The sequence below is a fragment of the Taurulus bubalis genome, assembly GCF_910589615.1.
Source record: "Taurulus bubalis genome assembly, chromosome: 19".
Taxonomy (NCBI): Eukaryota; Metazoa; Chordata; class Actinopteri; order Perciformes; family Cottidae; genus Taurulus; species Taurulus bubalis.
In genome coordinates, this window is record NC_136607.1 from 21647433 (window position 1) to 21663269 (window position 15837).

The 15837-nt window shown below is 39.6% G+C and overlaps 1 protein-coding gene across 1 annotated transcript in view; it reads right to left on the reverse strand.

The window, feature by feature from the left end:
• Positions 1-15332, reverse strand: part of bcl7a (BAF chromatin remodeling complex subunit BCL7A) — a 15878-nt gene extending 546 nt beyond the window's left edge. The window contains exons 1-6 of the mRNA XM_079235441.1: positions 15009-15332; positions 12648-12729; positions 12415-12511; positions 11751-11900; positions 1000-1109; positions 1-904 (exon numbers count right to left, since the gene is read on the reverse strand). The exon at positions 1-904 is cut by the window's left edge and continues 546 nt beyond it. Of these exons, the coding sequence (XP_079091567.1) occupies positions 830-904; positions 1000-1109; positions 11751-11900; positions 12415-12511; positions 12648-12729; positions 15009-15100 (606 nt within the window). The 5' untranslated portion in view covers positions 15101-15332 and the 3' untranslated portion in view covers positions 1-829. The remainder of the gene's footprint in view (positions 905-999; positions 1110-11750; positions 11901-12414; positions 12512-12647; positions 12730-15008) is intronic.
• Positions 15333-15837: the final 505 nt, after the last annotated feature.

Genomic DNA, 15837 nt, shown 5'->3' on the forward strand with positions numbered 1-15837 from the left:
TCCTCTCGCGCTCCATCCTCCTGCTCATCTGGTGAAACGTTGCGCTGTCGTTCCAAAACAAAACAACGTGTTCAGATGATGATAAATATCAGAGAAGAATAATTAGTGATTATTATAAAAAGGCAAAAAAAAACAAAAAAAACATGGCACCAAAATTGTAATGAAAGCCGCTGGACCTGAACCTGGAGCTTCAGGTCTACGCTACCAGAGGACCCTCCTCTTCCTTGTCCTCTTCCTCTACGAACCACAAACTGACGTCAACGAGAAACCGACACCGAACCTCGTGAGCGAGAACTCGTGGTGAGAAGAAAGACTTGCAGCAGCAGAACCTCTCTGACCGGGACGTCCCGTAACAGTGCTTTGACCCTCCTGAGAAAACGACCCTAAGCGACCCTGAACACACAACGCCGACCGGCAGGAGGACTGAGCGACGTGTCGCCGCTGACCTGAGACCAGGTTAGCCTCCTGGGTGTCCTGAGCTAAACCAGTTCAAAGGTCTCAGAGGGTCTCAGACCAGCGACTCGTCCTCGGCTCGAATCCCGGCGGTGACTCTCCGGTCGCAGATGCAGGTCAGTGTTTGGCGGCGGCTCGGCTGACGGGCGCCCCCGCCTGGCCACACGGGGGACTGCGGCGCTTCTCTTGGCATCGGTGAAAGAAGTGAGGGAGGAAGACCAGAGGGGCGAGATCCAACAACCCTCTGGCAGAGGAGTGTGAGGAGAGGGGGGTCCATTAGCCCTAATTTACCTAGAAGTAATGGAGGGAGGGTGTGAGGGTGTGAGGGTGTGTGTGTGTGTGTGTGTGTGTGTGTGTAGGGAAACGACCCGAACATTTAACTCTCCTCAAACTCTTGAGACGAAGACTCCACTTTGCTTTTCTTGATGGGCGGAGCCTCCTCCTCCAAGTCCTACAGGGAAATAAAGACAACATAATAGATATAATAATAATAATAATAATAATAATAATAATAATAACAACAACAACAGGAAGTCGTGTTCGTACCTGAGCTGCTTTGCTGTCTGAAGAGTCTTTGTCCCCTGAGGACGCGCCGTCTCTCTTGGCACTCTGCGCTCTCTCCGAGGTCTCTGATGAAGATGAAGGGGGGGTCTTACCTGAGGAGGGACAGCTGGTTAGTCACATGTCGTCTGACACTCTGGTGCCACCGTGTGGCGGAGAGGAGTCACTGCACGCTGGACTCAGACTAAACTGAGGCTCAGTTTAATTGAACCAACACTCTTTTTAAAACAAAAACATGTTCCATCAGTTTCTTTTTTTAAAAAGGTCAACAGAAGATCCAGAAGATGGATAGAAAGCTAATATTTCAATATTTTAATAAACCAAAAGTCCAGTCTGTCGACCAGCAGCCGTAACAGAGTTTTCTTTCCACCGTTTTGTGAATGAAAAGATTCATTAAGAGAACAATCACAAGTTTAATTGATGATAACAATAATCGTAAATCCTCTTTCCTCACATGTTGAATGTAAAAATGTTCGCTGGACATGCATGCATGCAGCTGAATGAATGAATGAATGATTAATAATCTGCTGAATAGACGATAAAGGAGACGCTGGTCTGATGACTAAAGTGTTTGTTCGAGGGATTCGATTTTGGACTTGAGAAAGATCTCAAAAGCGTCTTCCATCAGCAGCGTTTGGTGATGCATGCCTTTACTCAACTGGTTTTGGTGCATAAGAGATGATAATTATCATATCCGTGTTCCTCCTTGAAAGCCATGAACAGGCATGAAAACGGGTCAGGGGTGAAAAAGGTGAGAAGGATATTACCCCTCTAGGGGGGTCCGGGGGCATGCTCCCCCGCAAGAAAAATGTAAATATTGCATATTTTAAAGCATCAATCTGATGCATTTTGAGTGTAGTGCAGTGACGGGAGAGTCAGAGACGAACAGCGTCACTCGTCGAGAAGCTGACAAACTATGATCATTATGGGTTTTAATTATTCTTTTGTCAATACCCAAGTGTACATATATATATATATATATATATATATATATATATATATATATATATATATATATATATATATATACATATATATATATATATATATATATATATATATACATATACATATACATATATATATATATATATTTATATTTATATACACACACATACATACATACATACACACACACACACACAACTGTTCAAAAGTTTGGGGTCACCCAGACAAATGTTCAGCAATTTCTCACATGGAATATCCTTCATCTCTAAGAACAAGAACAGACTGGCGAGTTTCACATGAAAGTTCTCTTTTTCTGGCCATTTTGAGATATAATGGAACCCACACATGTGATGCTATGCATAGGAAGCTTCTCTCTCCAGCATCACTGTTTTAAGCTGTGCTAACATAATTGCACAAGGGTTTTCTAATCCTCCATTAGTCTTCTATGCGATGAGCAAACACAATGTACCATTAGAACACTGAGTGATAGTTGCTGGAAATGGGCCTCTATACACATATGTAGATATTTCATTAAAAACCAGACGTTTCCACCTAGAATAGTCATTTACCACATTAACAATGTAGTGTATTACTGATTAATTTAATGTTATCTTCATTGAAAAGAACAGTGCTTTTCTCTGAAAAATAAGGACATTTCTAAGTGACCCCAAACTTTTGAACGGTAGTGTGTGTGTGTGTGTGTGTGTATATATTGTAGACTTAATACTTACAATATGCAATACTGCAATACTACTGAATATTGCAATTACTACTACTACTGAATACTGCAATTAACTTCATAATATTACACTTATATGCCATAATATGCATAATGTACCAGCCTTTTTATTTGACCATATTATGTCATACTGTTATACCACTTTACTTTGAGGAGACGTCACTGTTAGTCTAGAACACTGAATAATGTTTCCACCAGTAAACCTGAACATGAACACCTCTCTCTGTGTGACAGTGATTATAACCGCATAACTATTTAGATTATAATTAACTAGAGGATACACTTTTTCCTACACGTAGATCTTAAACCCTTAAATATAAACAGGAGCCCGGCCACCCTACAGAGGAAACTCATTTAGTTTTTTTATTAAAATAAAAGTTGGATAAAATCTCCGTCGTCCTCTCCTTATATGTAGTGAGGTGTCTTTAGGTAGAACTTATATGTAGTGAGGTGTCTTTAGGTAGAACTTATATGTAGTGAGGTGTCGTAGGTAGAACTTATATGTAGTGAGGTGTCAGTAGTAGAACTTATATGTAGTGAGGTGTCGGTAGGTAGAACTTATATGTAGTGAGGTGTCAGTAGTAGAACTTATATGTAGTGAGGTGTCGTAGGTAGAACTTATATGTAGTGAGGTGTCAGTAGGTAGAACTTATATGTAGTGAGGTGTCGGTAGTAGAACTTATATGTAGTGAGGTGTCGTAGGTAGAACTTATATGTAGTGAGGTGTCAGTAGTAGAACTTATATGTAGTGAGGTGTCGGTAGGTAGAACTTATATGTAGTGAGGTGTCTTTAGGTAGAACTTATATGTAGTGAGGTGTCAGTAGTAGAACTTATATGTAGTGAGGTGTCGTAGGTAGAACTTATATGTAGTGAGGTGTCAGTAGTAGAACTTATATGTAGTGAGGTGTCGTAGGTAGAACTTATATGTAGTGAGGTGTCAGTAGTAGAACTTATATGTAGTGAGGTGTCGTAGGTAGAACTTATATGTAGTGAGGTGTCAGTAGTAGAACTTATATGTAGTGAGGTGTCGTAGGTAGAACTTATATGTAGTGAGGTGTCTTTAGGTAGAACTTATATGTAGTGAGGTGTCAGTAGTAGAACTTATATGTAGTGAGGTGTCAGTAGTAGAACTTATATGTAGTGAGGTGTCAGTAGGTAGAACTTATATGTAGTGAGGTGTCAGTAGTAGAACTTATATGTAGTGAGGTGTCAGTAGGTAGAACTTATATGTAGTGAGGTGTCAGTAGTAGAACTTATATGTAGTGAGGTGTCAGTAGGTAGAACTTATATGTAGTGAGGTGTCAGTAGTAGAACTTATATGTAGTGAGGTGTCAGTAGGTAGAACTTATATGTAGTGAGGTGTCTTTAGGTAGAACTTATATGTAGTGAGGTGTCAGTAGTAGAACTTATATGTAGTGAGGTGTCAGTAGGTAGAACTTATATGTAGTGAGGTGTCAGTAGTAGAACTTATATGTAGTGAGGTGTCAGTAGGTAGAACTTATATGTAGTGAGGTGTCAGTAGTAGAACTTATATGTAGTGAGGTGTCAGTAGTAGAACTTATATGTAGTGAGGTGTCAGTAGTAGAACTTATATGTAGTGAGGTGTCGTAGGTAGAACTTATATGTAGTGAGGTGTCAGTAGTAGAACTTATATGTAGTGAGGTGTCAGTAGTAGAACTTATATGTAGTGAGGTGTCTTTAGGTAGAACTTATATGTAGTGAGGTGTCAGTAGTAGAACTTATATGTAGTGAGGTGTCGTAGGTAGAACTTATATGTAGTGAGGTGTCTTTAGGTAGAACTTATATGTAGTGAGGTGTCGTAGGTAGAACTTATATGTAGTGAGGTGTCAGTAGGTAGAACTTATATGTAGTGAGGTGTCAGTAGTAGAACTTATATGTAGTGAGGTGTCGTAGGTAGAACTTATATGTAGTGAGGTGTCTTTAGGTAGAACTTATATGTAGTGAGGTGTCGTAGGTAGAACTTATATGTAGTGAGGTGTCAGTAGGTAGAACTTATATGTAGTGAGGTGTCAGTAGTAGAACTTATATGTAGTGAGGTGTCTTTAGGTAGAACTTATATGTAGTGAGGTGTCAGTAGTAGAACTTATATGTAGTGAGGTGTCAGTAGGTAGAACTTATATGTAGTGAGGTGTCAGTAGTAGAACTTATATGTAGTGAGGTGTCAGTAGGTAGAACTTATATGTAGTGAGGTGTCAGTAGTAGAACTTATATGTAGTGAGGTGTCAGTAGTAGAACTTATATGTAGTGAGGTGTCAGTAGGTAGAACTTATATGTAGTGAGGTGTCAGTAGTAGAACTTATATGTAGTGAGGTGTCGTAGGTAGAACTTATATGTAGTGAGGTGTCTTTAGGTAGAACTTATATGTAGTGAGGTGTCGTAGGTAGAACTTATATGTAGTGAGGTGTCAGTAGGTAGAACTTATATGTAGTGAGGTGTCAGTAGTAGAACTTATATGTAGTGAGGTGTCTTTAGGTAGAACTTATATGTAGTGAGGTGTCAGTAGTAGAACTTATATGTAGTGAGGTGTCAGTAGGTAGAACTTATATGTAGTGAGGTGTCAGTAGTAGAACTTATATGTAGTGAGGTGTCAGTAGTAGAACTTATATGTAGTGAGGTGTCGTAGGTAGAACTTATATGTAGTGAGGTGTCGTAGGTAGAACTTATATGTAGTGAGGTGTCAGTAGTAGAACTTATATGTAGTGAGGTGTCGTAGGTAGAACTTATATGTAGTGAGGTGTCAGTAGTAGAACTTATATGTAGTGAGGTGTCAGTAGTAGAACTTATATGTAGTGAGGTGTCGTAGGTAGAACTTATATGTAGTGAGGTGTCGTAGGTAGAACTTATATGTAGTGAGGTGTCTTTAGGTAGAACTTATATGTAGTGAGGTGTCAGTAGTAGAACTTATATGTAGTGAGGTGTCAGTAGTAGAACTTATATGTAGTGAGGTGTCAGTAGTAGAACTTATATGTAGTGAGGTGTCGTAGGTAGAACTTATATGTAGTGAGGTGTCTTTAGGTAGAACTTATATGTAGTGAGGTGTCGTAGGTAGAACTTATATGTAGTGAGGTGTCAGTAGTAGAACTTATATGTAGTGAGGTGTCAGTAGTAGAACTTATATGTAGTCAGGTGTCTTTAGGTAGAACTTATATGTAGTGAGGTGTCAGTAGTAGAACTTATATGTAGTGAGGTGTCTTTAGGTAGAACTTATATGTAGTGAGGTGTCGTAGGTAGAACTTATATGTAGTGAGGTGTCTTTAGGTAGAACTTATATGTAGTGAGGTGTCTTTAGGTAGAACTTATATGTAGTGAGGTGTCGTAGGTAGAACTTATATGTAGTGAGGTGTCTTTAGGTAGAACTTATATGTAGTGAGGTGTCGTAGGTAGAACTTATATGTAGTGAGGTGTCAGTAGTAGAACTTATATGTAGTGAGGTGTCAGTAGTAGAACTTATATGTAGTCAGGTGTCTTTAGGTAGAACTTATATGTAGTGAGGTGTCAGTAGTAGAACTTATATGTAGTGAGGTGTCTTTAGGTAGAACTTATATGTAGTGAGGTGTCGTAGGTAGAACTTATATGTAGTGAGGTGTCTTTAGGTAGAACTTATATGTAGTCAGGTGTCGTAGGTAGAACTTATATGTAGTGAGGTGTCAGTAGGTAGAACTTATATGTAGTGAGGTGTCAGTAGTAGAACTTATATGTAGTGAGGTGTCTTTAGGTAGAACTTATATGTAGTGAGGTGTCTTTAGGTAGAACTTATATGTAGTGAGGTGTCTTTAGGTAGAACTTATATGTAGTGAGGTGTCGTAGGTAGAACTTATATGTAGTGAGGTGTCAGTAGTAGAACTTATATGTAGTGAGGTGTCTTTAGGTAGAACTTATATGTAGTGAGGTGTCGTAGGTAGAACTTATATGTAGTGAGGTGTCAGTAGTAGAACTTATATGTAGTGAGGTGTCGTAGGTAGAACTTATATGTAGTGAGGTGTCAGTAGTAGAACTTATATGTAGTGAGGTGTCGTAGGTAGAACTTATATGTAGTCAGGTGTCGTAGGTAGAACTTATATGTAGTGAGGTGTCTTTAGGTAGAACTTATATGTAGTGAGGTGTCGTAGGTAGAACTTATATGTAGTGAGGTGTCGTAGGTAGAACTTATATGTAGTGAGGTGTCTTTAGGTAGAACTTATATGTAGTCAGGTGTCTTTAGGTAGAACTTATATGTAGTGAGGTGTCGTAGGTAGAACTTATATGTAGTGAGGTGTCTTTAGGTAGAACTTATATGTAGTGAGGTGTCGTAGGTAGAACTTATATGTAGTGAGGTGTCTTTAGGTAGAACTTATATGTAGTGAGGTGTCTTTAGGTAGAACTTATATGTAGTCAGGTGTCTTTAGGTAGAACTTATATGTAGTGAGGTGTCGTAGGTAGAACTTATATGTAGTGAGGTGTCTTTAGGTAGAACTTATATGTAGTCAGGTGTCGTAGGTAGAACTTATATGTAGTGAGGTGTCTTTAGGTAGAACTTATATGTAGTGAGGTGTCGTAGGTAGAACTTATATGTAGTGAGGTGTCGTAGGTAGAACTTATATGTAGTGAGGTGTCTTTAGGTAGAACTTATATGTAGTCAGGTGTCTTTAGGTAGAACTTATATGTAGTGAGGTGTCGTAGGTAGAACTTATATGTAGTGAGGTGTCTTTAGGTAGAACTTATATGTAGTGAGGTGTCGTAGGTAGAACTTATATGTAGTGAGGTGTCTTTAGGTAGAACTTATATGTAGTGAGGTGTCTTTAGGTAGAACTTATATGTAGTCAGGTGTCTTTAGGTAGAACTTATATGTAGTGAGGTGTCGTAGGTAGAACTTATATGTAGTGAGGTGTCTTTAGGTAGAACTTATATGTAGTCAGGTGTCGTAGGTAGAACTTATATGTAGTGAGGTGTCTTTAGGTAGAACTTATATGTAGTGAGGTGTCGTAGGTAGAACTTATATGTAGTGAGGTGTCTTTAGGTAGAACTTATATGTAGTGAGGTGTCTTTAGGTAGAACTTATATGTAGTGAGGTGTCGTAGGTAGAACTTATATGTAGTGAGGTGTCGTAGGTAGAACTTATATGTAGTGAGGTGTCTTTAGGTAGAACTTATATGTAGTGAGGTGTCTTTAGGTAGAACTTATATGTAGTCAGGTGTCTTTAGGTAGAACTTATATGTAGTGAGGTGTCGTAGGTAGAACTTATATGTAGTGAGGTGTCTTTAGGTAGAACTTATATGTAGTCAGGTGTCGTAGGTAGAACTTATATGTAGTGAGGTGTCTTTAGGTAGAACTTATATGTAGTGAGGTGTCGTAGGTAGAACTTATATGTAGTGAGGTGTCTTTAGGTAGAACTTATATGTAGTGAGGTGTCTTTAGGTAGAACTTATATGTAGTGAGGTGTCGTAGGTAGAACTTATATGTAGTGAGGTGTCGTAGGTAGAACTTATATGTAGTGAGGTGTCTTTAGGTAGAACTTATATGTAGTGAGGTGTCGTAGGTAGAACTTATATGTAGTGAGGTGTCTTTAGGTAGAACTTATATGTAGTCAGGTGTCTTTAGGTAGAACTTATATGTAGTGAGGTGTCGTAGGTAGAACTTATATGTAGTGAGGTGTCTTTAGGTAGAACTTATATGTAGTGAGGTGTCGTAGGTAGAACTTATATGTAGTGAGGTGTCGTAGGTAGAACTTATATGTAGTGAGGTGTCGTAGGTAGAACTTATATGTAGTGAGGTGTCTTTAGGTAGAACTTATATGTAGTGAGGTGTCTTTAGGTAGAACTTATATGTAGTCAGGTGTCTTTAGGTAGAACTTATATGTAGTGAGGTGTCTTTAGGTAGAACTTATATGTAGTGAGGTGTCGTAGGTAGAACTTATATGTAGTGAGGTGTCGTAGGTAGAACTTATATGTAGTGAGGTGTCTTTAGGTAGAACTTATATGTAGTCAGGTGTCGTAGGTAGAACTTATATGTAGTGAGGTGTCTTTAGGTAGAACTTATATGTAGTGAGGTGTCGTAGGTAGAACTTATATGTAGTGAGGTGTCGTAGGTAGAACTTATATGTAGTCAGGTGTCTTTAGGTAGAACTTATATGTAGTGAGGTGTCAGTAGGTAGAACTTATATGTAGTGAGGTGTCTTTAGGTAGAACTTATATGTAGTGAGGTGTCGTAGGTAGAACTTATATGTAGTGAGGTGTCTTTAGGTAGAACTTATATGTAGTGAGGTGTCGTAGGTAGAACTTATATGTAGTGAGGTGTCGTAGGTAGAACTTATATGTAGTCAGGTGTCTTTAGGTAGAACTTATATGTAGTGAGGTGTCGTAGGTAGAACTTATATGTAGTCAGGTGTCTTTAGGTAGAACTTATATGTAGTGAGGTGTCGTAGGTAGAACTTATATGTAGTGAGGTGTCTTTAGGTAGAACTTATATGTAGTGAGGTGTCGTAGGTAGAACTTATATGTAGTGAGGTGTCGTAGGTAGAACTTATATGTAGTGAGGTGTCTTTAGGTAGAACTTATATGTAGTGAGGTGTCGTAGGTAGAACTTATATGTAGTGAGGTGTCTTTAGGTAGAACTTATATGTAGTGAGGTGTCTTTAGGTAGAACTTATATGTAGTGAGGTGTCGTAGGTAGAACTTATATGTAGTGAGGTGTCAGTAGTAGAACTTATATGTAGTCAGGTGTCGTAGGTAGAACTTATATGTAGTGAGGTGTCTTTAGGTAGAACTTATATGTAGTGAGGTGTCGTAGGTAGAACTTATATGTAGTGAGGTGTCAGTAGTAGAACTTATATGTAGTGAGGTGTCGTAGGTAGAACTTATATGTAGTGAGGTGTCTTTAGGTAGAACTTATATGTAGTGAGGTGTCAGTAGTAGAACTTATATGTAGTGAGGTGTCGTAGGTAGAACTTATATGTAGTGAGGTGTCTTTAGGTAGAACTTATATGTAGTGAGGTGTCAGTAGTAGAACTTATATGTAGTGAGGTGTCGTAGGTAGAACTTATATGTAGTGAGGTGTCGTAGGTAGAACTTATATGTAGTGAGGTGTCGGTAGTAGAACTTATATGTAGTGAGGTGTCGGTAGTAGAACTTATATGTAGTGAGGTGTCGGTAGTAGAACTTATATGTAGTGAGGTGTCAGTAGTAGAACTTATATGTAGTGAGGTGTCGTAGGTAGAACTTATATGTAGTGAGGTGTCGGTAGTAGAACTTATATGTAGTGAGGTGTCGTAGGTAGAACTTATATGTAGTGAGGTGTCAGTAGTAGAACTTATATGTAGTGAGGTGTCGGTAGTAGAACTTATATGTAGTGAGGTGTCGTAGGTAGAACTTATATGTAGTGAGGTGTCAGTAGTAGAACTTATATGTAGTGAGGTGTCAGTAGTAGAACTTATATGTAATGAGGTGTCGGTAGTAGAACTTATATGTAGTGAGGTGTCAGTAGTAGAACTTATATGTAGTGAGGTGTCGGTAGTAGAACTTATATGTAGTGAGGTGTCGGTAGTAGAACTTATATGTAGTGAGGTGTCGTAGGTAGAACTTATATGTAGTGAGGTGTCGGTAGTAGAACTTATATGTAGTCAGGTGTCGTAGGTAGAACTTATATGTAGTGAGGTGTCGGTAGTAGAACTTATATGTAGTGAGGTGTCGTAGGTAGAACTTATATGTAGTGAGGTGTCAGTAGGTAGAACTTATATGTAGTGAGGTGTCGTAGGTAGAACTTATATGTAGTGAGGTGTCAGTAGTAGAACTTATATGTAGTGAGGTGTCGTAGGTAGAACTTATATGTAGTGAGGTGTCTTTAGGTAGAACTTATATGTAGTGAGGTGTCAGTAGTAGAACTTATATGTAGTGAGGTGTCGTAGGTAGAACTTATATGTAGTGAGGTGTCTTTAGGTAGAACTTATATGTAGTGAGGTGTCAGTAGTAGAACTTATATGTAGTGAGGTGTCGTAGGTAGAACTTATATGTAGTGAGGTGTCGTAGGTAGAACTTATATGTAGTGAGGTGTCGGTAGTAGAACTTATATGTAGTGAGGTGTCGGTAGTAGAACTTATATGTAGTGAGGTGTCGGTAGTAGAACTTATATGTAGTGAGGTGTCGGTAGTAGAACTTATATGTAGTGAGGTGTCAGTAGTAGAACTTATATGTAGTGAGGTGTCGTAGGTAGAACTTATATGTAGTGAGGTGTCGGTAGTAGAACTTATATGTAGTGAGGTGTCGTAGGTAGAACTTATATGTAGTGAGGTGTCAGTAGTAGAACTTATATGTAGTGAGGTGTCGGTAGTAGAACTTATATGTAGTGAGGTGTCGTAGGTAGAACTTATATGTAGTGAGGTGTCAGTAGTAGAACTTATATGTAGTGAGGTGTCAGTAGTAGAACTTATATGTAATGAGGTGTCGGTAGTAGAACTTATATGTAGTGAGGTGTCAGTAGTAGAACTTATATGTAGTGAGGTGTCGGTAGTAGAACTTATATGTAGTGAGGTGTCGGTAGTAGAACTTATATGTAGTGAGGTGTCGTAGGTAGAACTTATATGTAGTGAGGTGTCGGTAGTAGAACTTATATGTAGTCAGGTGTCGTAGGTAGAACTTATATGTAGTGAGGTGTCGGTAGTAGAACTTATATGTAGTGAGGTGTCGTAGGTAGAACTTATATGTAGTGAGGTGTCAGTAGTAGAACTTATATGTAGTGAGGTGTCGGTAGTAGAACTTATATGTAGTGAGGTGTCAGTAGTAGAACTTATATGTAGTGAGGTGTCGGTAGTAGAACTTATATGTAGTGAGGTTTCATGTCTGCATGAAACCGACACGTGAAGTTGCCGTCGTGTTTTTGGCTTTTAGAGGAAACCAGAGGAAGAAAGTTGCATTTAAAAAGAGGGGAAGTCGTCATTTCTCTCTCAGTGAGACGTCGCTCGGCCCGACAGACGAGAGAGAGAGGAAAACAGAAACAGGAAGTGGCCGATCAGCTGCTGCACCCGCTATCCTGTGTGTGTGTGTGTGTGTCTCTGACCCCGCTTGCTGTCGGGGCTCTGCTCAGTCTTGGCCTCGCTGCTCTCGCGGTGAGACGTGGCGCTCGGCTCCGGCGCCGGACTGGTGCTGCAACTGTTCTCCTGTTTCACCGGGGACGAGTCGGCAATGGAGCTCGTGTTGCTGTTGTCATCTGGGGGGGGGGGAGAGAGAGAGAGAGAGAGAGAGAGAGAGAGAGACTTTAGTTTGTCTGTGTGAGCGTGAGACACAGAACATACCTTTCTTTAAATAGCTTTTATAAATCTATTATTAGAGTCAGTGCGACCGTTTTGACAGAAGATGCATAAAACCCTCACTGATGACTCAGAACTCAGAGCTGTGAGCCGGTCTCAGGACAGGAGACGCTTATTGAAGGTTGTTTAAAAATAAAGAGGAGTCTGAAGGATTCTTCACCAACAAGTACTGTGTGTATTAATCCACCGGTGAAAATAGTCCCCAACAAATGCTCCTGTTTGTCTGTTAAAAACTACAGTATACACACACACACACGTGTTTTAAAGAGTTACACCTTCAGCAGGGAGCCAAATGGACCTTACAGCTGAATGTTCTGGTCATCATGTGCTGATGCCACTACAGTGTGTATATATATATATATATATATATATATATATATATATATATTGATGCCACTACAGTGGATCTCGTACCGTGCATGTCCATCATCCCCGGAGAGGAGCTGTTCTCTGGAGTCGTCAGCTCAGAGCCGTATTTCTCATCTTTGCCCTTCTTCTTATTCTTGTTCTTCTACAACCGGAGGAAGAGTCCAGCGGTTAAACACAGTAGAAGGAAAACATAAGTATACACCTTGGCCTAGAATGTTGATCTGTGTCTCCAGTATTTCATGTAAAGCTCATGAGGTCACATGGTGAGCTGAACTCACGTCGTCTGACTTGGGCTCCGTCACCGGAACCCACTTGAAGATGCGGAGGGACGTGTCTCCAACCGTCACCCACTTCTTCTCCCTGAGACGGAGAGAACAAGCTTTAAAGGACATCGCTATATCACCACATAATAGACATCACCACATCATAATATACATATCACACGTCTGAATTAACACTACTCGGATTGAATGAATCACACCGTATAAATATTAAAAACATCCGTCGCAGCAATACGAGTTTAAACCTACGAGCTGCAACTTATTTATTTTTCTCTCTTGATAATATTCAAATGAACCACTTAGTTAAAAACGGCCATTTCATTTTCCCAAATCCAATTATTACATCGTCAAATGACTTGCTTTGTCCCAATGAAACACAGGCATTACATTTAAAAAGGACATGAAGCAAATGATGCTATTTTAGAGGCTGGAGCTGGTGAGTTTATTTGTTTGCTAAACAAATGACTGAATATCCTGGTGTGAATGGACATGTTGTGATGCAGCAGCAGGAGGTGGGATGTTGACGATGAATGGACTCTGAGCCCAAAGGCTCCTCGTCTCAATGCAGCTACAGTCCAGCAGTGACACACTGTAAAGCCTCGCACTGGGCTTCAGGGTCGGTTTGTGTTATAAAGCAAACGAGGAAATCACAGGGGAGTAAACTAAAGTGATGCGGCCAAAGAAATCCTTCGTTTAAAAAAATAAATAAATAAATAAATAAATAAATAAATATATATATATATATATATATATATATATATATATTCCAAAAGCCTAATTTGACATCTTTAAATGTCCGTTCAATAATGTAAAACTAATAGAGGACAAAGACAAACCAGCAAATATTCAGGTTAGAGAAGCTGGAACAAAACAGTTTTATTATTTTCTTGATTAATCCAAATCATCAGTTCATCTGTAAAATGTCAGAAATAAAAGAAATTCTCCATTAAAGTCTCATGGTCAGAGACGTGGAACTTAAAGAAATGACTTTAACAATATATCAATCAATAAAATGTTTGTTGAATAGTTGATTAGTCAAAGCATTAATAGTTTCATCTCAGTAGTACAAAGTATTCAGCGTTATTTACTGAAAGTACAGCTAGCATTAAAGCAATAAAGTAATTAAAGTCCAGCATTGAGGTCACTTAGTAAAAGTATGATTATATATATGTACATAAAGTATGAACGTAAAAGCACTCATAACTCATTTAGTGTTGTACTATTGTTTTATTATTATTATTATTATTATTATTATTATTATTATTATCACTGCTACATTAATGTTTAAGCAGCATTCAGCTGGTTGAGGTGGAACTATTAATAACTAGGCTATTGTATGTTGGTACAGTACTTTATACTTCATATTATTGTGTATGTACTTTGAAATTAAAGTGTAAAGTAGTATATAATGGAAATACTCAAGTACAATTATCTTAAACATGTAATTACTTCTTGAGTGCATGAAGTCACTTTAAGCTAGTTTGGTTGCATAGTGTTACATTACAGCAGAGAACAGGAGACACAGCACTCATAACGAACATATTAATAAAACATGTATAAAATAATATACGAGCCTAAAACTCAAGTGTCACCGTGTATTATTATTCATATTTATTAAAACAAAGACGACCACTAAATGATCGTTATTTCCAAACCACCAACTTCTCCTGACTTTCACCTGGGGACGTTCGATTAAATCGCCTGATAAAAAATAAAGAAAACACACCGTGTAACCGCCGGCCCCGGGCGGGGTTACGCGGCTAAAAGCGAACAAAACAATAGCACCCACAACACACGACGGTAGCGCCGCGCGTGCACATGAAGCGCTTTAACCGTCGGGACCGAGTCGCTACGTGGTCGTCAGTTAGCCGCTTCCTCGCGCTCCCAACCCCCACCGCGAGCTCCTCCGCCGGCCCGAAACGGCGCCTCGAAGCGCCTAATTTAAAATAAAATAAAACTCCAGACGGACTAAAACTCATCCGCCGTCGTTTAAAACAAATGTTTCCGACTCAACAGTTTATTGGAGGGTGTTTTAATGGCGGGGGGACCGGAGCTTCGCGCTCACAGCGACGGGCAGCCATGGCTTCATGTGACTGCATCGTAATGGCTCCCGGGTTCAACCCGTTAAGAGAAGCGCTTCATGTTCGTGTGGCCGCGAGCAGCCGCCAGACGGACTGCGGCGGGCGGTGCACCTGAGCCGCAAGTACATCTGCGTGAATCCCTCCTTCAAAAAAATAATAATGTGGATTTCATCCCTCCGTCCGCTTCCCTCTCCTCCCCCAACAAGACGAAGCCGTTTTTTTTTTCCTTCCTCGTGTTAGATAACGAAGCCGCGGCTTTCTTCTCTTTCTTTCTTACCATTTTCGTACTTTCTCAATAGCGGCCATGACCCGCTTGATGTCATCTTTTGCCCGGCTCCGGGTCTCCGCTCGGACCGACCTGCCCGACATTGCCGCGGTTGGGTATGATATTTTTTTTAAAAGCTCGCCGGCAGTTCAGACACAATGCAAACAGTAGAGCGCACAGAGGAGCTACTGCGCATGCGCGGAGGGATCGAGCAGAGATAGGGAGGGCTGCAGCCGCACTGTGAAGCAGAAGCTCTCACTGTGAAGCAGAAGCTCTCACTGTGAAGCAGAACAAAGACAACCACAACTACTCGCACCAACACAAGTGTGTGTCCGTCAGCGGAGAGCGGCTTTTATTGAGGTAAACAATAACAACCAAAAAACAGTGTCAGGGTCAGCCCAGGGTTATTGTGGTAGGAACCTCCTCATAGGTAGATAGTGACTTTATTCATGTTTCACTACAGCAGCATTTATACATACAGGTAAGCAACACAATATCAAAATGAAATACAAAATATAGAATAATAATAAAAATGCTAAATATATGTTTAAAATAAATATAATGTACTTAATTAAATTAACTAACAAAGCAAACAAAACAATAGTCCAAAGATGTGCAAAATGTCCACAAATATTAATATAATAATAATATAAAATTGAGACATGTGGATGTCAGTGATGGAATGAGCGTAATAATGAAGTTACTGGTACACAATAGGAGATACTGTGTGTGTGTGTGTGTGTGTGTGTGTGTGTGTGTGTGTGTGTGTGTGTGTGTGTGTGTGTGTGTGTGTGTGATATGTTGTTGCTGGGTTTAGATTCATATCTGAGACCTAAACAAA